At 40.5% G+C, this 24,994-nt stretch overlaps 1 protein-coding gene across 10 annotated transcripts in view; it reads left to right on the plus strand.

The window, feature by feature from the left end:
• The first annotated feature begins 4,040 nt into the window (after positions 1-4,040).
• LOC129707153 (copine-1-like) overlaps positions 4,041-24,994 on the plus strand; it is a 97,983-nt gene continuing 77,029 nt past the window's right edge. The window contains exons 1-5 of one of the 10 annotated variants that reach the window (XM_055651929.1): positions 4,042-4,195; positions 7,363-7,456; positions 15,854-15,940; positions 17,615-17,760; positions 18,619-23,117. In XM_055651929.1, coding sequence (XP_055507904.1) covers positions 17,640-17,760; positions 18,619-20,150 — 1,653 coding nt within the window. In that variant the 5' untranslated portion in view covers positions 4,042-4,195; positions 7,363-7,456; positions 15,854-15,940; positions 17,615-17,639 and the 3' untranslated portion in view covers positions 20,151-23,117. Of the gene's footprint in view, positions 4,196-4,215; positions 4,756-7,362; positions 7,457-15,853; positions 15,941-17,614; positions 23,118-24,994 lie in introns of those variants that run through there. The other 9 variants (XM_055651925.1, XM_055651923.1, XM_055651926.1 and 6 more) reach the window with 9 other exon arrangements.

Genomic DNA, 24,994 nt, shown 5'->3' on the forward strand with positions numbered 1-24,994 from the left:
TTAACTGTGACAGGACGCCTCAGGTCGAAAAATATCAAGGTGGGAGCGCTGATCAGCCTCGGTTTTAAAGAATCAAATGCATGTTGGTGTTGCTGGAACCAGGACCAAGCAGTATCCTTCCGAGTTAGTCGTCTCAGAGGCGAACTCAGCTCACTGAGGTTCGGTATGAATGTTCCCAGATAGTCTGACTTCTGACACCATGTAAATAAGCAAACTGCACAATCCGAAGTTCAAGATCATCTTTAATCAGTACCCATATTATAGCGGTACAACAGGTCATTAGTTGTTAGTTCATTGTTACCGCTTCCAAGACTGACCAATGTAGGAAGTGGGTGTTAATATGAATCATACAGTAAGGTGGGGTTAGTGATGCTATTCTACTATGATTGGTTCACATGCAATAACCAATCTACAGCCACCAAATTCAAATGCTGTTTCATACAATTTTGTGCAGGAGGCAAGGCCACCACATTCAAATGCAGTTTCATACCATTTCATGCAGGGTGCAATGCCACCACCTTCAAATGCAGTTTCATACCATTTCAAGCAGGGTGAAACCATCATAAAACCAAACAAAACACCACACTCACAGTTCAGTAGATATTCGGTGAGTTCGGTAGATATTCAGTGTGTTCAGTGGATTCACAGCTCAGACTCGTGACCTCTCCCTCCCCCATCATGCAGAGACTGAGCCACACCCACACTGAGATTCTTAACATTTTTTTAAACACTAATAACACTTTTATTTTTCATTGATGGGAAGAATCCTCTGCACCTGATGAGCGGAGGGGGACTGAGTAAGATGGCCAAAAATCACAGCCGCAAGTGGTTGCGTTATCTAAAATCAATATACAGTGCAAACAGGAAGTTGTCACGTTTAGACTTCCAACCATTTGCAGTGCTTTTACTTCAACCGAAACTTCCACCAACCATTTGCAGTGCTTTTGCTTCAACCCAAATCCCCACCAACCATTTGCAGTTCTTTTACTTCAACCCAAATCCCCATCAACCATTTGCAGTGCTTTTGCTTCAACCCAAACCCTCACCAATCATTTGCAGTGCTTTTACTTCAAACCAACTACATTTTCATTTTCAAACCACATTAAGGGCACTCAAGATCAGTAAAACCACACTCACAGTTTAGTCGACATGTGTTCAGTGTTATTCACAGCTCAGACTGAGAGACGTGACCCTCTCACTTCCCCCATCTTGCAGAGACTGACTGAGGCACAACACCTTCGGGTTTTATAGTCCCTCCCCCCTCCCACCAGCAGGGGCAGCAGAGAGAATCTCAACATATTTGAAACATTAATAACTCTTTTATTTTTCATCGATGGGAAAAATCCTCTTGTCCTGCGCAGCAGATGGGGACTCTGAGTAAGATGGCCAAAAATCACAGCCGTAAGAGGCAGCGTTTTTTCTAAAATCATGAAACAGAAAAACAGGAAGTGGTCAAGATCAGACTTTTAGTAATATAGATACACTCGCAGATATACACACTCACACACGGTGGCCGTGAGGCCAGTCACCAGTCATTCAGGGAATGAGGGGCAAAGAGTCAAAGAGAATGTAAGCTTGGTAGTTGGGTTTCTGTGGAAACAAAATAAACCAGCTTTTGCTTAGCCACCATGTTATTGGGAGTGGAGGCCCCTGTACGAGTTGCCAGACACTGATCCTTGCCCTGCTGAGGTTGGCAGTTTTAAACTGATCCCCTTTATCCAGGTTTCTAATTTTAAACCATCCAAATCCTGAGGTTAAATCTAAATCAAAATGTCAAGCAGGGCTGCGAGCAGGACATGCATTCCCTCTTCAGTGTGATGTGTTGGGAAGGTGCTCAGTACACGGTCCCTGGTGACAACCACAGTCTAGATTTAACAGAGTACAGTACAGCGCAGAAACGGGTCCTTCAGCCCACCATGTCTGTGCCGAACATGATGGTAAGACCGTCACTTATCTTCCCGCATTTAATCCCTATCCCTCCATTCTCTGCATATCAATGTACCTATCCAAAAGTCTATTAAATGCCACTAAACGATTAGGAAAATTAGGTTAACCCTTCATCCATTGAAGAAACTGCCCCTGAATAATGATGGGGAGTAGGAACTTCACGGCAGGTCCAGCAGCATCTTTGGGGAGACATCAAGAGTCCATAAGCGGTATGCTCTGCCAAATATTGAAAGGATTTCTGGTATCCTCCCACACTCCAAAGGCATACATGTTTTTAGATTAATTGGCTTGGTGTAAATTGTCCCTAGTGTGTGTGAGATAGCGTTAGTGTGTGGGGATTGCAGTTTGGTGCTGACAATGGGCCAAGGGCTTGTTTCCACACTGGATCTCTGAACTCTAAACTAAACTAAAGGTCGAATCCAAAATAGAGGTAGAGAGAGGATAGAGAGCAGGAAACTTCCTCTTGGCAGCGAGATCTAAAACTAGAGTGTGCAGGGTGAGGTTTTCGAGGGGACTTAAGAAGGAATGTTTTTCACCAGGAGCATGGATGGAATCGGGAATCATGAGAGGCTATGGAGCCACGTACGCTCACACATTTAGGAAGTATCTCCACCAACAGCTGAACTGCCAAAGCAGAGCAGGCTACAGACCTATTGCTGGGAAATGGGATGATAGTTTTTTGTTACCTGTGAGGTACAGTGAAATGATTTTGTTCTCCAGTCAGCGGAAAGACTATACACGATTACAGTTGAGCCACTCGACAGTGTACAGATACAGGAGGGAATAGAAACATAGAAAAATAGGTGCAGGAGTAGGCCATCCGGCCCTTCGAGCTAGCACCGCCATTCAATATGATCATGGCTGATCATCTAAAATCAGTTCCACGTTCCTGCTTTTTCCCCATATCCCTTGATTCCTTCAGCCCTAAGAGGTAAATCTAACTCTCTTGAAACCATCCAGTGAATTGGCCTCCACTGCCTTCTGTGGCAGAGAATTCCACAGATTCACAACTATCTGGGTAACATTTGTTCCCTCATCTCAGTCCTAAATGACCTATTCTAAAACTGTGACCCCTGATCCTGGACTCCCTCAACATCGGGAACATTCTTCCTGCATCTAGCCTGTCCAATCCTTTAAGAATTTTATGTTTATAAAATAAGTTCTCCTAAATTCCAGTGAATATAAGCCCAGACGACCGATTCTTTCATCATATGTCAGTCCCGCCATCCTGGGCATTAACCTAGTGAACCACTCCCCCAATAGCAAGAATGTCCTTCCTCAAATCAGGAGAGCAAAATTGAACACAATACTCCAGGTGCGATCTCACCAAGGCCCTGTACAACTGCAGGAGGACCTCCTTGCTTCTAAACTCAAATCCTCTTGCAATGAAGGCCAACATACAGTTAACTTTCTTCACTGCCTGCTTACTTTCAGTGACTGATGTGCAAGAACACCCAGGTTTCATTGCACTTTCCCTTTTCCTAATCTGACACCATTCTTTTTCTGACACCGCCTTCTTGCCACCAAAGTGGATAATGTCACATTTATCCACATTATACTGCATCTGCCATGTATCCGCCACTCACCAAACATATCCAAGTCAGCCTGCAGCCTTATAACATCCTCGAATAACGTTTATTGCAAGATAAAGTCCAATGAAGTCTGATTAAAGCCAGTCCAAGGGTTTCCAATGAAGCCTCACTCCAGTTGTTGATAGGACGGTTCAGTTGCCTGATAACAGCTGGGAAGAAACTGCCCCTGAATGTGGAGGTATTGTCTGCATGGACATAGTGGGCTGAAGGGCCGGTTCTATGTAAGGTGTGACTCCAGGACCATGTATCTAGTGGGGGTGAGATGCAGCATGGTGTGGGAGGCATCAGCAACACCTCCCTCCAGCCGGTTTGATGGGGGCAGTGACGTCAGGCAGAGCCCACCACATCAGGGCGAGCGATGACGCCAATAGTAGTCGCAGCAGTGACGTCATGCGACAGGAACGCAGGCCGTGAACCAAAGATTATAGCCTTTGCCGTGAACGGTGTCGTCAGAGGCAGCGGGCACGCGCGGGCGGTGACGTCTGGACTGGCGGGCACGCGCGGGCGGTGAGGTGCTGCGCGCCCCCGCGCCGCCGCCATGTTTGCCGAGTGAGCATCTGGCGGGAGCGGGACGGCAGCCGGGTGTCCGCTCGCTTCACCCTCACGCCCACCCCGCCTGCACCGTGTTGGTAAAAATAATTAAATCCCAGTCACTGGTAAGGGCTTCGGTAATGCGGCCGCTGTGACCGGTCCGTCCGTCCGCCCGCCCGCTTCATCTTCTCATTGGAAATAAACTCAAGCTGTGTGGCTTTCGATCGCAACTAGGCCGCACCCTTCGCCGCCGCCGCCGCCTCACCCGCGGCGCACGGCTGCACCGTACCCCGTTAACGTGGGGATTGTGGTTTAATGTCCACCTCCCCTCAGCAGCCGCACCACCAGCGGACAAAGAGTCTGCGGCTGCTGCAAGGAGGAGGCGCTGGGCGGCACCGCGCTCCTCCCAGCGGCCGGCCCAGTCCTCCAGCCCTGCCCGGTCTAGGCCTCCAACCCAGGCTCCCGGCCCAACCCAGCCCGGTCTAGGACTCCAACACAGGCTCCCGGCCCAGCTCTGTCCTGCCCGGCCTAGGACTCCAACCCAGTCCAGAGCTCGCCGTGGCCTCTGCCTCATGTATGGCAGCGCCGCACATGCACCATGCACCTTGTTGTTTACCCCTTGAACCAACATTCATGCACTGGCCACTGTTGGAGGTTCAGAATGTGTGTGTCTCATAATCTACAGGTATTTAAGTGGTTTAATTTGTGGACGCTGCAGCCCCTTTTGAAAAGTCGAGAGGTCATGCGTTGGATCAGAAGCGCCAGCAGAGTAGATTCACTACTTTTCATGTGTGGAACAAATTGGACGCTTAGTTTGTTGTTTAAAAAAGTCTGTGAACAATAAATTAGAAGCAGAGAACGTCGAATAAGAAGAGAGTTGATAAATCTTAATTGTTGGTCGATTGGTCTGGTTTGTGTTTTAATCTCCGATTTTTATCAGCTGGGACAATTAAATTTACATTTAATATTGCATTTCCTTCATGTAGGGTCTTGCAATAACATGAACTTTGTACTTTGGCTTACAAGTTTATCCTTGGGGCAGTTTTGATTACTTAGTCTATACAGTAGGCGGTGTTATGCAAATTATATATTGTTTTGGTTTTTGTTGTTAGATTCCACTATTTGGCTTTTTTCTTATGTTACTAGATTATTTAAAATAATGTTTTATGATTGATTTTCTGAGAATCTTGTGAGTTAAGGATCCCAAATTGCAGTACACAGATGCCTTTGTACTACTTGGTATAACTACTGCTGAGGTGTCTCACTGTTGGAGATTGGTGCAGAGCTGGCAATATTCACACTACAGACTTTTTACAACTGAGGTGTACTATGGAAACCAGTGGTGATTGCAGAGTAATGGATGCAGCAATTGCCTTTGCATCCCAACGTCTGTACGCCCAGAGGGTGAGTCGTGACTGTTGGGTTTGTGAACAATTGCTGTAGTTTCAGATGCACATTTAGAATCAGCTGTGGTGTGTTTTGAATTGTGACAGATATGGGCAAGTGATATTTTGCATTAGCGGGGCGGGGTTGCATATGTTTGTACCTTTTGGAAAACATCTTCATAGTTTGTACAATATGCAGCCATGGCCAAAGCTGTAAGTCATTTGAAGCCTAAAAGATTCATGTAATCTTTTGGAAAATCCTAACTGGTGCATTTTGAGAAGATATTTGGCCAGTCATAACTGGCTCCATTTGATGGAGCTGCATCTCAGGTTAATTCTAGGCCATAATTGGGTGCATAGACTTTCAGGAGCAGCAGTCGGGTGAGCTGCTTCCATAGTATCTGGTGGTTTTTATTCTCTAGGTTGCCCTTACTCAATGCTGTGCTCCTTTTGCAGGATATTGGGATTTGTGGAACTTTCTACCAGACCTAGATTACTGTGTGAATCCAGTGGATCCCATAGGAATTATACAGGCTAGTCACAAAGGCATTTTCAAACTTCAGTTTTGGGCCTGTGCATGCATCTGTATTGTAGGTGGTTGATCAACCTCAAAGCAGAATTGGATGTACTTGCAGAGATGTGGTACAGAGCAAAATGGCGTTAATTGGAGGTCACTGGCACAAGGACATGGGCTGAATAACCTTATGATTGGAAACAAATTATGATTTTCTGTAGGGTCTGATGAGAACATCATGTGCATGTCATGGGTAAATGTGTCCATCAGTCATTAAAATTGAAAGTTAAACACATTGTGGTATGTCGGCCCAAGCACAACTCTCACATCTAATTTTGCATTGAAGCTTGAGCACGTTAATAGGAAGGTAACTTCTGTTTCACTAACTTTGAGGAAGTTGAGTGATCCATTGGAATTCGTAGCCCAAATCACCCTCCAGTTAATTCACAGGGTTTCAAGTACGGTTGTGTCGCCAAAAGAAACTCGCCAAGGACCAGAGGGTCTTCTATTTCAGTTAGGTTTGAGGAATATTTCGGGACTTATCTCAAACAAGTAAATCAAAGTAATATTGTTTGCTGAATGTTAACTAGTGAGACTTGATAAATCAAACAAAATATTTTAGAATGATCAAATCGGCGTACAAGAAGTCACGATTACTAATGATAATGTGTTTCAAAGAACAATCGCTATTTTTTTCTAACATTTATATTTTGTCACGTGTTGTTGGTTATTGTTCCCTTAGGAAAATCTTTACCCTGCAGAATTTTCCTAATTATTTAGGTGAAAGGAAAATGGTATTTAGATAAAATTGTATGTTTTAAATGTGATTTGCTTTTTATGGAATTAAAACTGGTTGTTGGGTTTGTGCAATTTTGTGGTTCCTGAATGCAGATATTGTTAGTAGAACATTATTCTCTTGACAGGTACTTTGCTTGAGGAACTGGCAAAGGTGTTTAATCAGTATTCAAGTGACCTTTAATTTACACAAAGGTGTCGCAGTCCATTTAGTTGTGGATTTACAATTGACTAGAGGTTATGTAATTACAAAGAGGTTCTACAGTCCTCTCCTGTCCTGGGTGCAGCTTGTAAAATCCCTGGCCTCTCATTTTTTTTTCACCTGTTGAGGAACTAGTTTTCTGACTAGTGTTCCTGCTGGGATTGTTGGATTGATGCATGATTTGCCAACACATGTAACGGTGTTTATTTCAGAAGCAAGCCATTTCATTAATCTCCCTGTGCATAATATTGTTGTGCTCAAATTTGACCCCAAAGTATTTAGGATGAACATCTTCCCATTGCATTTGCACATGCTAAAGTAATAAGTGATTATTATTGGGGAGAATGATGTGTGAATTGTTTGGAATTCTGTTGTAAACTTACTTTTTCCATCCAGCTTTTTTTTAGGCGTATAATCCTGACCACGTGAATTATTTTGGTCCATTTCTGCTTTCTAAATTGCTGACAAGTGGCTTTGAAAGCTAGAGGAGGTATGTGCTGAATTATTTAGACTGACCTTCAAGCTTTGATGTGGCTTTATAGTTAACTGACTTATTATACAGGGGACACTTTTAATTGTAGTTGATGTAAGGTCTAGGCTTTGTAATGAAAAAGAACTGCTGCAAATATGAAATGTTTCAACAAATAGAATAGATTTTTCAATTCACTCAATCAATGACAGGTCATGACATTTCCTTCCAGAAAAAATACACATTTCCTGAAATAAACCAAAATAACTTTCTGTGATGATTTAAAAAAAAAAGCTTTATTTTAATCTGATTATATAAATGCTCACGAAAGGAGTACTAAAAAAAAGTGCCCACTAGGAAAATTCATTCTGGAAATTTGTGATTCTAAACTAAGTTACATCAAATTCCTGAAAACATCAAAGAAATTTAAAAACATTATACAATTTACTGGTGGGTTAGAACCCAAACACTTCACACATTAACAGCCTGATATTGGGAGGGATTTCTGCCATTTATTTAAACATCTAAATGCTCATTTCTCATGCATTAGATAATTATCAAGGTGACATTTGTCAGTTATTTTCCTTCCCTTTTGCTCCCATAATATAAAAATAAAGCAATTTTTATGTATAAGAAATATTTAACTGTTGTATTAAATCCAAGTGCACTTTACTATTTCAATCACGACAGGCTGGTCTCCTACATTCTACCACCCCGCCTCATAGAGGTTACCCAGAATTGTACCAGTCCTGACCTTGTGTGTTAACTCCAACATTCACTGAGCTAGATACTGGATAAAGGCTCTTTGTTTGCTGCCCTGGTCTTTGGTTGTCTTAGTCTGTGAACAGGGCAAAATTGCAAAGCTCAACAGTTGACAGTTTACTGTTTAATTAAAGGGAATGGTTGAAGTTTAATATAGCTTAAATTGCAAGTGTAACATGCAAGGTCCTTGTAGATTTAAATCGTAACATGTTCTATATGTATGAGAACTAAGAAAAAGAAAAATATTTGTCAACTTTTTATGCAAAGATAATTTTGCATTAATGGTCACAGCATTTGAAAATATAAAGCAAATTTAATCTTTGAATTGCATTTGAAATGTTTTACGAGCTAAATTTAGTTGTGGATTGGTTATTGTGTATGGATTTTCCTTTTTTTTCCTGAGGCATAAAATTTGTTTCTTTCACTATTTAGAAAAAATAGTACTAGCGGGAAAGGTCCAAAATTCAATATAAGCTCATACTTTTTAAGATATGTTTCTAAGCATGTCCAACTTTGAAATGAATAATGATTAGGGTAATGTAGTAGGTAATTGTTTTTTTGAGAAAGCACTTTGTTCGCAGAAGTGACTATTGGATTGCGTTGATGGTTTTCTAGATTGTTGTAGAATCATTAGTTTTCTGCTGTGGTTAAAGGCATGTGAATGCATTTATGACCAGTTTTCCAATGTTACAAACACTTGTATGTACAGCTTTCAGAGCACCATTTTTGCTATTATGTCAAAAAAAAAAGAAATATTTGGAACTGAGAGTTTTAGATTGAAGTGTTTTAGGTTTAAGAAATCTCATATTGCTGTGTTACAGAATACATTTTATCAGTTGATCTTGAATGATGGGGAAAATGATCAAAATGGTTTTCCTTTTGTTTAAAAATGACTGTCAGGGCCTTGTTATTCAGAGCAAGTAGCTTTGGAAGCATTTTGTCGAAGCGTGCATTTGGAGTGTTCACAAGGATTTGTTTGGCAATGTATAAAGTAACAAGTTTACTGTGAAACAAATTAAGATTATAATTTAATTTTCTGGCATTGTTGGAGTTCATATTACTTATGCTGGCGATAAAATTGCAAGATTCTACTTTCTGTGAACGATGTGGTTTACAAATTTGTACTGTTTTGTGAAAATAAATTGCAATTATGTTTTTTCTGATCAAATTTCAGATATCTGTATTCAAGATCTAAAACAATTTAGCACAGAAATTCTTCTTGGTTTATAATATGCTGAACCTTGCAGTAATTGTGTAAGAGTCTGCTTAGGATATTATCCAAACTATTGCAATGTAATAATAAGGGGTTTTGTATAGCTCCGTTTTTAATGTTCATGTTATTCTTGAAAATATTCTATTAATCTCAATTAGATTTTCCAGTTGTGTAAAGCTTGCATCGATTCTCTGGTTACAAATTAGTTACTTCCAAAATGTCACATAATGACTTGCCTTTGAGGTCTTGTTTTGCGATGGTATTTAATTTCAGACTTGCTATCTTGTCTTCAGAATTGGCTAAATATAGTCAGTTTATTATGGTTGGTGATTATAATTTTTTTTTAAACGTCAGTACTCTTGGATGTTATACATTGTTTGGAATTGTGTTCATAATGGAATTAATCACATCTGATAAGATTGTGATTTACGTGGAGTGCTTTAGTCTTTGAGTTGTGCGCGAGGACAGGAATATGATCTCTGGTCATTTTAGTAGCACCCAAAATGTGATAATGATGCTTTTTACTTGGTGTAAAAAATCATTGGACCAGAATTTACTTTGGCATTGTGCATTTTGTATTCATTTTGTTTCCAATTGCTTTTGAGATTTGCAGTTAGTTGCTTTGAAAGACACCCACATCATTTGTAGGTTCTCACGTAAATATTTGTGTTTTTTTCCATCTCGAGTCACCTTGTAGTAATTGATTGAATCCAATTATATATTTTTTGATTCTTAGCTAGATTATCTGTGCCTTGATTGTGTTGTCGCAACTGATGTTTCAGTTCACCTGGGTAAACATTTCTTGATTTGGTTGTGGTTCTGGTTCCACTCCAGAGACCTGAGTGAACAATCTAGGTTGACACCACTGCAACATCGAGGGAATGCTGCTGTATTGTCAGAGATGCTTTCAAGGGGGGTGATCAGCTGATTCTGCTGGCCTCGTTCTCACATTATCGGGCCATATCGGCCCATCAAATTAATGCTGGGACTTGGAACAATACTATCAATCCTATTCCCCTACAATCATTTTTCTCATGCATGTCAACTTTTCTTCTCTACCTTCACCTTCTCCCACCCCCACCACCCATCTTCACTAGGGAAGTCAATTCTATTAACAACCTACATATTTTTGGGATGTAGAAGGTAGCTGGAGGATTTCCAGATAGCTGAAGGGAAAACTCCACATAGATAACATGCGAAGTTGGGATCACACCCATGTTTTTAGTTCTGTAAGGCAGCAGCATGCCTTCTGCACCACTGCCACTCTTCCTTTAAGTTTCAACACAATATGCAAGGCAGGTGTTTTGGATGAATAAGCTGGTGTATGAGCTGAAGAAAGAACCCGACCCAAAATGTCACCTATCCATGTTCTCCAAATATGCTGTCTGGCCCACTGAGTTATTCCAGCACTTTGTGACTCCAGTTGTGCAAGCGGGTCACATTCCGTGACATTGGTGATAAATCTTGTAAAACACCAGGTGACGGGCGAATGATATTACTCCATTATAAAGTGTTGGCAGCATTGCATCTTCCAAAGCCTGATAAAGTTTTGTATGCAATATGTTTACCTTTAATCAGTGTCACAAGAACAGATGAGTTTGTAACTGCGGTTTGTTGAAACGTTCTATGCTGCATTATTGTGGTAGTTGCATTTCAAAAGAGATTTCTCTAGCTGGGAAGTGTTTGAACTCCCGAGGCTGCTCAATTTACTGCATACATGTTGCAGTTAGACACAAAATGCTGGAGTAATTCAGCGGGACAGGCAGCATCTCTGGAGAGAAGGGGTGACGTTTCGGGTCGTTATGAAAGGTCTCGACCCAAAACGTCACCATTTCCTTCTCTCCAGAGATGCTGCCAGTCCTGCTGAGTCACTCCAGCATTTTGTGCCTACCTTTGATTTAAACAAGCATCTGCAGTTCTTTCCCATACATTTTGCAGTGTTCACCGTAGAACGTATTTTATCTTGGCTCAATTTTGCTACGTTTAGTGAAAGCTTGTAACCACGCAATGAAAATCTATTAGAAACTATGATGCTCAAATTATCCATTGTAACTTACACTGATAATAGTGTCACTCTGCCTTTAAAAAGCAAGTTCAGACTGTGTATGACTGAGGTGCGCACTACAGCAAGGGGTAATGGTTGTATTCCATGGCGTGATCGCTGCAAATAGGTCACTCCGTTGTTTTGAAGTGGAGCAGCATTCAGTGTTTCGATGCCCTTGCTCTGCTGTCACAAGTCATTACTCAATCTGCATGACTTAACCATAAAGATCTGATAGTACCTTCATTACCTCAACTATAAATCTGCTGGGAGGCTAATAATTGGACACGATGCAACCAGTATTCAATAGCATTAACTGTGATGTGAATTTGATCTAATATTAAATATTATTTTGCAGTATTTTTGATTGTCCCAATAAGTTGCTGAAGCATTAGGCACTTTGAAAATCTTTCTTCACTCAGCCCATGTCTCAGAGGCACAAATTGAACAATTCAAGTGGATACACAAACACTTTGTGCACTGATTATTTGGCCTTGGGGAAATCCTTGTGATATCAATAATCTGAAAGGAAATTTGGTCATACCTGTTATAAAATTAAGGAAAACATGAGTAAATATTGTCTGGTTTCAACTAAAGATGTCAAGTTAGTATCTTCCTTGACAAGAATAGGGATATGAGACTTGACCTATTTTTCCAATAGATTGCATCACAGATGGAGGCCAGTGTTTTCTATTCATGCGGTCTATCTTTTTCAATTCCTTTTCCTTGCATGTCATTTTTTAAAGATCCTTGATACTCACATATTGTAGATTAACTTTGGTAGTCGGCTTTAAAACTAAAAGTGCTTATTTGCAAAATATTTGAACATGGCCCTTTTTTTACAGTCTTCTTGTTCTATATAATCAGGTAAGTTTCTAATAAGTCAAGTCACATTTATTTATAGAGCACATTTAAAAAAACAACTCTCGTTGACAAAGTGCTTAACATTTGTTATAAGAATAGTATAAACAAACAAACTATATACATATAGCCCTCGCTCAGTGGACGTCAGGGAAGGCTTGGAGTCGATGGAGGGGGCAGTTCTGATGGGAAGGGGGATGCTGTTCCACAGTCTAGGAGCTGCAACTGCAAAGGCACGGTCGCCCCTAAGTTTATGCCTAGACCGCGGGATATTCAGCAGCCCCAAGTCGGCCGATCTGAGGGACCTGGAGGTGGAGTGGTGGGTGAGAAGACTTTTAATGTAGGAGGGGTCAAGCCCATTGAGGGCATTGTAGACATATAGGAGGGTCTTGAAATAAGGGAGGAGATAATTGACATACTTTAGAGAGGGCTTGGTGTTCAGGAAAGGGATCTGTTTTACAGGGTTACAGCAGCTGAGAGCTATTGTCCTCAAAAGTAATGGAGAGAAAGTTACTTCTGTATGATACGTCTGTCGCTGAAAAATGCATTTATAGGCTTCACACATAGTTCGTAGAAGGAAAGTTTCTCAATTTTGCCACAACTAACCATTAAGGACAGATTTTTTTAAAAGCTAAATATGACCCCTGGTGTCTATCAGGTTTTCAGCTGAAGCACGTTTACGTAATAGACAGATGCCAGATTCGTAGAAAAGATCCCTCCACTGGACAGGATGGGGAACTGTGTGAACTGGTTGAATATCAAGGAGACCGGAGAATTCAATCACAACACTTGCATCATAAATCCAGAGTGGACACTTTCCATCGTATGGAAAGGCATTGTCAGAAATTTGACAAGATACATTAAGATTTTAGAACTTTCACTTTTGTTTGTTCTCATTTACCAATCAATACTTGGATATTAAGGAAATCGAGGGAGAAATGCAGTACTGAGTGAGATTATCTGCTGTAGCCTATTGCTTCTCTTTGTGTTCTGTTATAAAATGGAATAGTAGGAACCATTTTAGATGGTACGTCAAAGCTAGATTATAAGGTATCCAAATTTTTGTCTGAAGAAGGGTCTCGACCCGAAACATTGCCTGTTCCTTCTCTCCATAGATGCTGCCTCACCCGCTGAGTTTCTCCAGCATTTTTGCTACCTAATTTCTCCGTAGGTAATTGTTAAATGAAGCCTCGTGTAATGCACATTGTGGCTGAACGATTACCAGTATTACAATCTGATCATGATGATGCAATTAATATATTTCTATTGCTGTTCATTGGGGGTGAGAACGGGTCTGGGAAAGTGGTTTAAGGAAAGATTATTTTAACTGCCAGCAATCACACACAAGAAGCCTTATACATCCTGCATCATAGCTGGGATAAGTATCTCACTCTCCCTGAACATGTTTGCACTAATTCCTGACTGGAAAATTGCGGAGATGAAATCTCAGGTATTCATCTGATTATTATCATTATTCTAGCACCTGTATGACTTCCCCTGCTTCTGGTTTAAAAAAATATATATTTTTGGTTCTTTCAGATCCTGAAATAATTGTGCATGCTAATTTTAATTTTAAGCTAATGATTAGCTATTAAAAAAAGCTTAAACTGAATTACATATTTTCATATTTTTCAAATTAATTAAATTGATATTTAAAGCTAAGTGTGAAGCTCCTGCGGATTACTTTGGTATTGGGGATTATCATTAAAACCCACACTTGGTCTCATTTAATCTCCATTGCCAATTTCCAAGCCCATCAATGATATGAGGGTACAAAGTACATAAACTAAAATTACCTGCCAACCTCAAACTTTGCAGTAGTCAGTTTTTAAAATATATTATTTCTGTTTTAACCTCTATGTTCGATGGATAATTTTAATGGTAGATTCACAGTTATGAGTAGTTCTTAATGAGATTCTTGTTTTTGATTATGCTTGTGGGTGAGTTTGATATATAGATGTACCAAGTCCTTCATGAAGGTTAGTGTTGTCATTTCAATTATCTTTCTCAAGAACATAAGGAAATAGGAGCAGGGATAGGTCACTAGCTCACCACTGGCATCTTCCCTGCCATTTAGTGTTATGGCTGATCTGCCCCTCATCCTCCACATTTCTTGGGCCTGTTCCACAAACCCTCAATGAGCTTTTTAATCCAGATTTTCAGTTTTGCTCGCTATATTGGATTTTGCCTCTAACTGGTTAGTTTCTTGTGTTCATATAGTTAAAGTGGCTTGTGCAAAAGCTGCAGAGTAACAAGCTGAATTTAAAAAAAAATGTTAGAGTTACTGTCGACTAAGTTCCAAATTATCATTGAACAAGGAATTTAAAGTAACAATGACCTGTTATAAAATAACAAATTAGTTTTCAAATCTTCCGTGACATAACTACTAAAACATTTATTTCACAACCACCAGGGAAATTAAGAAAATTACAATTTTGATAGGCATTCAGCATGGACCCATTGGCCCAACTTGTCCATGTTGACCACGATACCCTATCTGCACTCGTCCTGCTGAATGCAGAGGATTGAACTGCATTGAACTTGTGTGAATAGTTGAAGTGAATACCGATTACGAAGCACTTCGATTGGAGTGATTTTCTCGTGGAATCCTGATTTTGTTGTTTTTATAACATTTTAATAAATCATAAGTAGCAAATTCGCCAGTGCGTTGATAAATAGTGGCCAAATGGTATAGAAAGCCTGTGTTTCTCTTTTGTGAAACATATTGTCATTTGCCCTTGTTTCCATTTGTCCCGTATAACACAAGATAGATGGTTTGTAATTTAACATCTTGTTTTTTTAAGCCATAGCTAAATCTGATCAGTTTGGTGGAATGTTGCCAAATTAAAGTACCTTGTCCCCTATATCAAACAATTGCTGATTAGGCATGATATGCCTGGGGAAGCGAGCATTTTTCTATGCCACCTGTTCAGACAAATACCTGAACTGTACAGATAAGGGTTCTAGGTTACTCCTGAATACTGAATAGTTCAGATGATTGAAGCTGATGAAGCTGAAGGCTCAACTTATCTGGAAGGTCAAAATGTCTCTGGGCATACTCTAGCATTGCCACTTGATCAAAATCAGCGATGCACATCAACAGAATGAATGCCATCAGGGGTAAAGGAGAACTAGGGCAAATGTTTTTGAAATATTTCAAATGGATAGAAAAGTAGACGTTTCTGATTAGATTTCCTTCGGCGTTTTAATACTGGCTGGATTTGGAGGCTTGTTATTAAGATATTGGAATTATAGTATTTAAACATTTAGATGAGATACAGGGTTAAAGCTGTGTAATGTGGGAAGCTGTGAGGAATTGTGAAATGTTCAAGAAGGAACTGCAGATGCTGGAAGATCGAAGGTACACAAAAATGCTGGAGAAACTCAGCGGGTGCAGCAGCATCTATGGTTGTGAAATGTTTAGTTTGTACTGATTCTGCAAGATGCGGTCTTGTGTGGTGACGTTTGTATACACGGCAACAGTCTGATTGCATTCTTTATTGCAGACATTGATTTGTCATCCCGTTTATTCTTTCTGCAGTCTGTAAAGTTGATTTAAATTGGTTGACAACAGGATTGGCTGGTTCTCCTCAGCTGCTTAAGGGAAACACCTCAGTTTTGGTCACAGGTAAGATTCTCTTATGTAAAGGTTGTTTAGAGGTTTAAGCCTTCTAAAGGCTTCATGGTAGTTGAACCTCATTTTGAGCTGCGATACTGAAATTTACAGTTTCTAAGTAGTATTCAAAAATAGCATAGCCTTCAGGATCATTTTGGCTTAAATAAAGTATTTCAGTTCTTTTGTTCTTTTGGTTTCTGTAGTTGACACTTTAAAAAAAAAAAAGACAATTGAGACTTGAACACTTTTAGGCTAGCTATTGGCTTGAAGGTTGATTGGTATGTTGGATTAAAATGTTGTCTATCTGCATCATTGTTACTCGAATGCATTGGTTTTACAGCACCATTGATCATATATTTAAAATTTGTAGAATTGGCTTTTACCATCCTAAGCACAATTTTAAAATCTGTATCGAGTAAAGTTATCAAGAGTTTGTTGTACTTCATGTTTGAAAAATAATTTAAAATATTATTCTTTACAAGCTGAGATTTTTTTCCTGATTTAAAACAAGTTGCAGTTTGAACAAGCTAAACTGTATTCATATAGATATTGGCATATCTATAAAGTTTGATGAAAACAATCATCTGAACATGCAGTTCCACATTACATGTATTGTTTGGACCCAAGTTTTATCTCAATGTCACCTCTCTGTCTTTGCACTGCCTCTTACTTCATCTGATATCCAATATTGGATGAAAATAACTTTGTTTCTGACCACTGCTACCTCCTCCATTTACACTCTTAAAGTTATGGTTTTGTGAAGCTTCTTCACCAAAGCTTCACACTACCGCCTCTTGGAGTAACAGACTTTCTACTCTATTCCCAATGTGGTTTTCTTTTCAATACTGTTCCAGCAGAGCCCTCTTGTTCTGCCCCTTTGTCGAATTGAGCTTGGAAACAAGTCTTATCTAATTCTCCCACCCCTTCCATTCACTCTCCCCGATAATCAATCCCAGCTCTGGCCCCAGATTTTAAGAGGTGGTCATTACATTCAAATAACATTGATTTGCCATTTCCTCCTTTATATCAATAATTCCTCCAGTTCTATGAAATGCTTTCCTTTCCTCCTCCTTCTCCATCTTTTCTCCTCTCCCCTCCACCCCTCCATGCTCCTCCTCTCTTTCCTCCCCTAGCCCTAGCCCTTCTGTCCCCCCTCCCTCCTCCCCCCCCCCCCCCCCCCCTTCCCCCCCCCCCCCCACCAACGTCAGTGCTCTTTCCTCTCTCCCCTACACTGGCCCTCTGCCACTTCGCCCACCACTACCCTGACCTTCCGCCCCTAACCTCCATAATCCACTGCTGCCGATCCTTCAGTTTTACCCTCCTACCCTTTGTGATCAAGCTACTAGTTTTGGATCTGAAAGTCCTTAAATTATATGCTCTTAAATTTCACCTGAATATGTTTGTATGGACAGCCTGGGAAGTATTTTGTTAAATGTACAACTTGGAGCAGTGAATTGATTCATTATTGTATCTTAATTAAATTGCTATGTAATTACATTTTTGGTCATGTATTTTTGCATGTTGGACTGAAATTAATGCAGTGTTTGTTAAAATTCTAAATCATGGCTTCTGTGCACAGATGGTTTTTTTGTGATGGCTTTTTGTATGCTAAGTACGTTTTACATTCTGGTTAGGCTGGTATTGTTCTAACAAGTCTGATGGAGTTCGTGCCTTTTTCATCAACAGGTGGTTGTTGTTGATTGGGTTCAGCATGGCCGTGGTCATCCGCTTGCAGGGTCTCCCCATTGTGGCGGGGACAATGGATATCCGCCATTTCTTCTCTGGATTAACCATTCCTGATGGTGGCGTGCATATTGTAGGTGGTGAACTTGGTGAGGCTTTCATCGTTTTCTCCACAGATGAAGATGCGCGGCTTGGTATGATGCGTGGTGGGGGCACGATTAAAGGATCTAAAGTATCACTGCTGCTGAGTAGTAAAAATGAAATGCAGAATATGATTGAGCTCAGTCGTAGACGTTTTGAGACTGGTAATGTGGATATGCCTCCGGTGGGGTCCAGTCGGCCAGGGCCACCTACCAATATTAGTCTGAGTGGAAGGGGTAACTTGCCTACTACTATGGGTAATCTAAACACTCCCACTATGGTTACTACAGCTTCCTCGATACATGAAAGCCTAGGCAATAAGAATGTGCCTACCTTTTCTGCAGCCAGTGTTGGAAGCACGCCCTCCAGTCTCAATCTCACTTTTAGCAGCCCTGGGTTTAGTATGGGTTCAACCATGACCAGCAGTATGCCGCCATTAAATACTATAAACTCTGTACCACCTCTGCCACCACTTCCTCCTTTACCTACAATGTCATCACTACCGCCTATGCCTTCAATTCCTCCGATTGGTATTTTGCCAACACTGCCACCAGTGCCTCCCCTTCCTCCCATAGCTCCCCTTGCTCCTATTCCCCCAATGCCACCCATACCCCCTATACCAAGCCTGCCACCAATGCCTCTAAGTGCAGGGAGCACACATCCTCTAGGAAGCTCTGGGCCCAGTGGAATGAATGGCTCTGGATCTGCCTTGGGCATCAGTAGTAGCCTAGGGTCCTTGTATATGGGTCCTATGGGTTCGTTGAACCCCATCCACCCCTTGAATTCACACAGTTCCATCAATAAAGGACCACCTCCAATTAATCCAGATGACTTGTATGTCCATGTTTATGGCATGCCATTCACAGCGATGGAATCGGATGCGAGAGATTTTTTTCATGGACTTCGAATTGATGCAATACACATGATGAAAGACCACTTGGGACGCAATAACAGAGATGCAATGGTGAAGTTTTATGGCCCTTCCGACACTTTTGAAGCTCTGAAACGTCATGGAAAAATGATGATGGGACAACGATTTGCCAATGTGTTCCCTGCAACAGAGAGACAATGGTTGAATGCTGTAATTGGCTTTAATGCACCTAAAAGCATGGGACCCCCACCAAGCATAGGGCATTATGGACAAAACCTGCAGCCCTTTCACACATCTCGGTCTGAATCTCCAAACCGACGCGAACGATCACGATCACGCTCTCCCCACGAGAAGGAATTCTGTGTCTATTTGAAAGGCTTACCATACGAAGCTGAAAACAAGCACATCATGGAATTCTTCAATAAGTTGGAGCTCATCGAGGATAGCATCTACATAGCTTATGGACCAAACGGAAGAGCAACTGGTGAAGGGTTTGTGGAATTTAAAAATCCCACAGACTATCAAGCAGCATTGTGTCGCCACAAGCAGTACATGGGCAGTCGCTTCATCCAGGTGCATCCTATTACCAAAAAAGCAATGTTAGAAAAACTGGAAATCATTCAGAAAAGAACACACAATTTTGTGCAGAGTGAGCAAAAGAGAGAAGTAAGCATGAAAATCGAAGACGGGTGCGGTTCACCAAAATTATGTGGGCACATGTGGAATATACCGTACAATGTAACAAAAAGTGATGTCTTCCAATTTCTGGAAGGTATTGGACTGGCAGAAAATGGCGTTCAGGTACTTGTTGACTCCAATGGGCAAGGGGTGGGGCAAGCACTTGTGCACTTCTTAAATGAAGAAGAAGCACAGAAAGCTGAACGACTACATCGCAAGAAATTAAATGGGCGCAATGCATTTCTCCAACTAATCACTCTCGAGCAGAAGCACGAAATGGAAACAAATCCACCATTTCAATCCAAAGGTCAACATAATCCAAACCTAGGGAGTCTTGATCATCCTTTCCTCCCAAGTGTTGGAGGAGAGAAAATGTTTTCTCCTGGGGGCAGTTCAGGTAATCTTAATGGACCTGCACCACCGTTCAACCCTGTTAGTAACTTTAGTACATCCAGTAGTCTATTTGGTCCTGGAGCAGTTTTGTCATCAGGAGTGAGTGGGAGTGCTGGTGATGGTCCTGTGGGAGGGTCTCCCTTTGGGAGCAACAGTGCAAGTAACTTTCCAGCACTGGGTGTTGAGCCAAACTTTGGTGGTCCTCTCAGCACCAACACTCCAACCGTGGTCAAAGTTCAAAATTTGCCCTTTAAAGTGTCAGTGGATGAAATACTGGATTTCTTTTACGGCTACCGTGTGATTCCTGACTCCGTGTGTCTGCAATTCAACGAACAAGGCATGCCCACAGGTGAAGCAATGGTTGCTTTTGAGTCTTGTGACGAAGCAATGTCAGCAGTTGTAGACCTCAGTGATAGACCGATGGGTTCTAGGAAAGTCAAGCTAGTCTTGGGATAACCCTGCATTTTAATGCCTGGCTCTCCTAGGCTTGCCTTTAGCACAGACAGTTACTACGGAGGTTGGCTGATATTCTGACCTAAAATCTGAAAGTGTTTGCAGCAGACTTTTTGACCCAGATAATTTTTAATCCAATGAAAATGTAGGCGTAAGTGGAAATGAAGTACATACCGCTGATAGTGTAGACCTAGCAGAATTGGATTTTTTTTCAGCAGATCCATGAAACTGTTAGCTTACTCGTACTGTAGGCAAACACAGATACATACTAGTTGCTAATACTCTGTTATTACAATGCAATTATTTTGATTTTCAGCAGCCTGACGGCTGAGTGGAACCAAGCTCTTTATGGTAGCACGTCAAGTGCAGATAACCCTATGGAATTGATGCACAGAGCTAGTCTTAGGTTGGGCAGTTTTTCTAACTGATGTAAATTATTGTATTTGTGTCCTTGGGGTATTATTGTCGGCTGTCAATAGATGCAGTGAAATAGTAGGAATTAGGGGATAAATCAGTTGAAAACTCAGTTCTTAATGTGCATGTTGACCCTCTTGTTCTGGGCATGGTATGTTTATTTTCTTTGAATCTTGGAGTTGGAGTGTAACCATTCTCTCTGATCTTTGTACATACAAGGCAAACTGTGGGTTAAGTTGTTTCACTTGAGTTCAAAAGACACCTGCTAATATATGGCCCTGGGCTTGACTTTCAACTGTTTATAGAACATTACTAATGTGCTAGTTACCTAATTGTTCTGCTAGTACCCACACTTCTCGTCCATGCTGTAACAGTGATACGTTTGTTTGTGAAAACTGAGAGGAATATTATTTTAAACATTACAGGCTACTAGTATTTAGGCGACCTGCTCAAGGATTTGGCCAGAATCAAACAATTAATCCTGGTGCATGGTGGCAATTTTTTCTGCATTAATACTTTTTTTTAATGCTCGTTGATTTATAAAATATACAAAAAAATGCCTAAATAAAACCCACTCAAAGATCGGACTAATTCTTGGAACAATGTTTCTTCTAAAGTTGAGTGGAACATTTATTACCCTCTGGCACTGGAAAAAGTTGATTGTCTTCATACCAACATGCAGTGCTTGTAGAAATTTAGTGTAACTAGCATTTGAAATGTATTTGTAAGCAAATGTGCTGGATAACTACAGTACCTTGTGCTGGGAAATGCTGTACAGTCTTGTTTATGACCCATAACTCGATCCTACTGTATCATATCGTAAGTTTTTTGTAAAAGATACAAAATGAATCAGTAAGAGTGTGATGCCATTTTTAAGAGAAAATAGAACAATGCGTATTACTTGTTTGAATTTTTTGATGTTTTTTGCAAATGATGTTGAAAGGAGATCTGGAAATGTGTGCAACACTACACTGTATAGTGGGGGGTAAAGGACTTTATTGGTCTACTGAGCAATATCCAGGTCCCAGTACATTTTGGGATTTTGGATCCCTGTGGTTTTCAGTTTTAAGGTTTCAGTCTTAATGTACTGTGCCAATTTATTTTAAAGCATGGGACAGTGGGGTGGCATTTGGAGCCCATTGGTCTCTTTACAAGAGCACAAGTTCATACAGGATCTCAAAACAAGTGGGAAGTTTTGATTGGCAGTGGTAGCTAATAGCAAAGCTGCTCTCAGCTTCTGCTCGTCAATTCTCCAGTCAAATAACTTGACAGGTCAATGCCCAAAATCTGCTCAGTGGGCTGATGTAAAAAGTTCCTATATACTACGTGTAAGAACTATTGTAAGAACTGCATTGTTCTTTGTGTGATGGGATATCTGCAGATGCAACATATTAAGCGTCTTTGTATTTGGCATAGTTGCATTTAAAGGTTGACTTTGTAATTTGCAGACCGATGAATTTTACATTTACATCTGTTTGAGATCAGCAGGCAAAGTTTTGAACTTAACCATGATGTAAAAGAACAAGTTGTACATACACCTTTATCTTTTGCAGCTTTCTGTCAATAAAATGCATTCCGTGATAAATAAAGGAAACGGCTCCTTTTAGGTTTAGATGTAAAGCTTTGTGTTGCCTTTTTTTTATAAAAAGCCAAACAAATGGCATGTTTGTTGGCTGTCTTTTTGATTATTGTATTTTGTGTGAAATAGTGAAGATATTTTAGTGCACCAGATGGCCTGTTGAAAATGAAGTTGTCCAATACTGATTACAAGTTTGGGAGGACTATTATCCATCTGATTTCTCCCATTGATCACCTGTACTTAATTTGAATGGAAAGTAATAAGGTAATGTTTTATTTAAGTTTCTTCAATGATCGCCAGTGACAGTGATACTCCAGATGAAGAGTTTTATTGCTGTCCAACATTGGGTTGAGAGAACCAACTGAAGTGAGGGGAATGGGGAATTTCTCCACCTATAATTAAATGTTTCTTTTTGTTTTGTAGTTTCTTTTGTTGGCCTAGCATTGTTTCTCACTCCTCTTCACTAGCACCTCTTCAGTCTTAAGATCCCTTGAGTTCTGCTTAAGGAACAAAAGCCTATTTTTAGTTTAACCCTCACTTTTGTTGATGTCAAGAGAAGATCCGCTGATGTTAGGTTAATTTGATTTACCCTTTGAGGAATACTGACTACTTTGCCCTTCTGTTTACTTTTTGCAGAGAGTATGCAATAGGTAGAAACTCTTTAACAAAATAGAATGAGCACATTTTTGTCTGGCTTGTCCTTGTATGCTATGATCTCAATTGACTTTCAATTTTCAAAGTTGTACATAATATTTACATTGACATTTTGTTTGCTGCTCTTGTATGATCCTTAAAATGCATATATAAAATGACAGAGTAACGTTACTTCATGTGTTTAAATTGCTTGTGTCTGATTTACTTTGCCTGCTCATTGACATTGCTGGAAAGACACTGGTGTGCTATCTCTCAACATTGTGCAGACCATTCTGCAGTTCCTGGTTGTTCTCTCTTTGAATTAAAAGGCATTTTGTGCACCAGATAGTCTGGTTTCATTGCAAACTTTTTACATGATCATTCATTTGTTAATGATCCTTTGTTTATGTGGAATACATAGGGTGTATCTCTCAAAGGCATTGTTTATATTCTATATTTCATAGAAAATCTGCTGATTTTGATCAGTTTTAAATAATTCCAAATGTATTTGTCTATTTCTTGTACTTCATCTATCTCTTTTCAAACTGGCACAGAAAGATTTCATGGTATCATCTCAAAAGTTGTTTTCATTAATGATCTAGCTCTGGCTGACAATGCTAATTGTCTTTCTCATTAATGTGCAATAGATGAAACAAATAAAGATGTGGTATTTCTCAATGTGGTGTGCCAATGGATTAAAAACTACTGTGGTAAAAGTGGCCATTTTGTGAATGAAACTCAACTGGATATTTTGCAAGAAGTACCATCTGATTATCGATGTTATGGTTGATTGGTGAGCTGTTTTGCGATTACGTTAAACATCATGAGCTGACAAGCCGTTGAATTGCAATGACGAGTGTGGAGCCATTGGATCCACCGGAATGTTCCACATTAATCAGGTGCAAAGGTTGATGATATTTGTGTGGGTGTTACTGAGGAATATTCTGATTATTCAAATGGTGTTCTTTTTATGTGCCACTGTTAGTTGCTGTCAACTCTGCCTTTGAATTTTGAGAACTTTGGTTCAGAGTTGGCTGCCGAGTACAGTTCCTACCACGTTGATTGCAAAGTCATTGTGCTGTCAGCTGGCAAAAGGTAGGTTGATGTAGGTTTGTAGAAAGGAGTGGGTTAATAAAGTCAATGATAGAACGCTGATATGCACTTACATCTTGGACAGATGGTTTTAATCTCATTGTATATGGATGAAATTGTAAGCAGCTTTGCCACTGAAATAGTGGTTGGCTGCACCATACATAACAAACATTACAAAGGAGTGGTTTGGATTGTTCCAGAGTGCATTAAGAATCTATCATGGAATGTAGAACGGTGACAGCTACATCCGAGTTGGAATGAGTTTTTATTTGCCCTGAAGGACATTAGTGAATCAGTTGAATTTTTAGTCCAGTAACATTTCATGATTTTTTTCCTGGTGCCACTGCACAATTATTTTGCATCACCTTAAGTCATATTGGGATTTGAACGAGTGACTGAAGTTACATGATGTACTTGTGCTTTCACTGTGTATCCTTTGGTTAGTTCTGAAGCATAATTTATGTTGATTCTGGTCAGGATACCCGGGAGAAGGAACGCATTGGTAGCTATTTTCATTTCAAGTCTTTGGCAACAACTTGTGACCACTATATAGTTCCCTAGAGCAGCCCTCCCATAAGATCTAATATTTCAATGTAAACTTTGGACTATGCATTTGAACATCTGAAGAACAAGTGAACAAATCTCTGCGAGAGTTGGGATATATACAGTGCATCTGGCCGGAGCATTGCTTAATTTGCAAGGTGTGGTGTACTTAGCCCACTGTGACGAAGCCAGCCATCACGTACCCATCTAAACTAACCCCAGTGCCCTGTACTTCTGTAGATTCCAATGCCATGAAGTTGCAAGTACTCACCTAAACACATGCATTGTGAAAACATTTGCCTCCTGCAACCTAATCTCCAGTTAGGTCATAATACACCCATCATAGGCTAGAAAAAAGATCTGCCTCAATCCCTCTAAATCTTATACCCCTTCATCTATACATTCTGGTTGTAGGGAGAAGTTTCTCACCATCCACGCACCCCAATTTGGTGGATTTCAATTGCGTCCCATTGGGCTTAGGCTAAAAGGAAAACAAACCCAGCTTACAGTTCCTCGTTTCATCTGCTTGCTCACAGTGCTGCATCCCAGTGAATCGACAACATTTCAGTGAATCGTGTCTGCAACC

This window comes from Leucoraja erinacea, chromosome 21 (assembly GCF_028641065.1).
Source record: "Leucoraja erinacea ecotype New England chromosome 21, Leri_hhj_1, whole genome shotgun sequence".
Lineage (NCBI taxonomy): Eukaryota > Metazoa > Chordata > Chondrichthyes > Rajiformes > Rajidae > Leucoraja > Leucoraja erinaceus.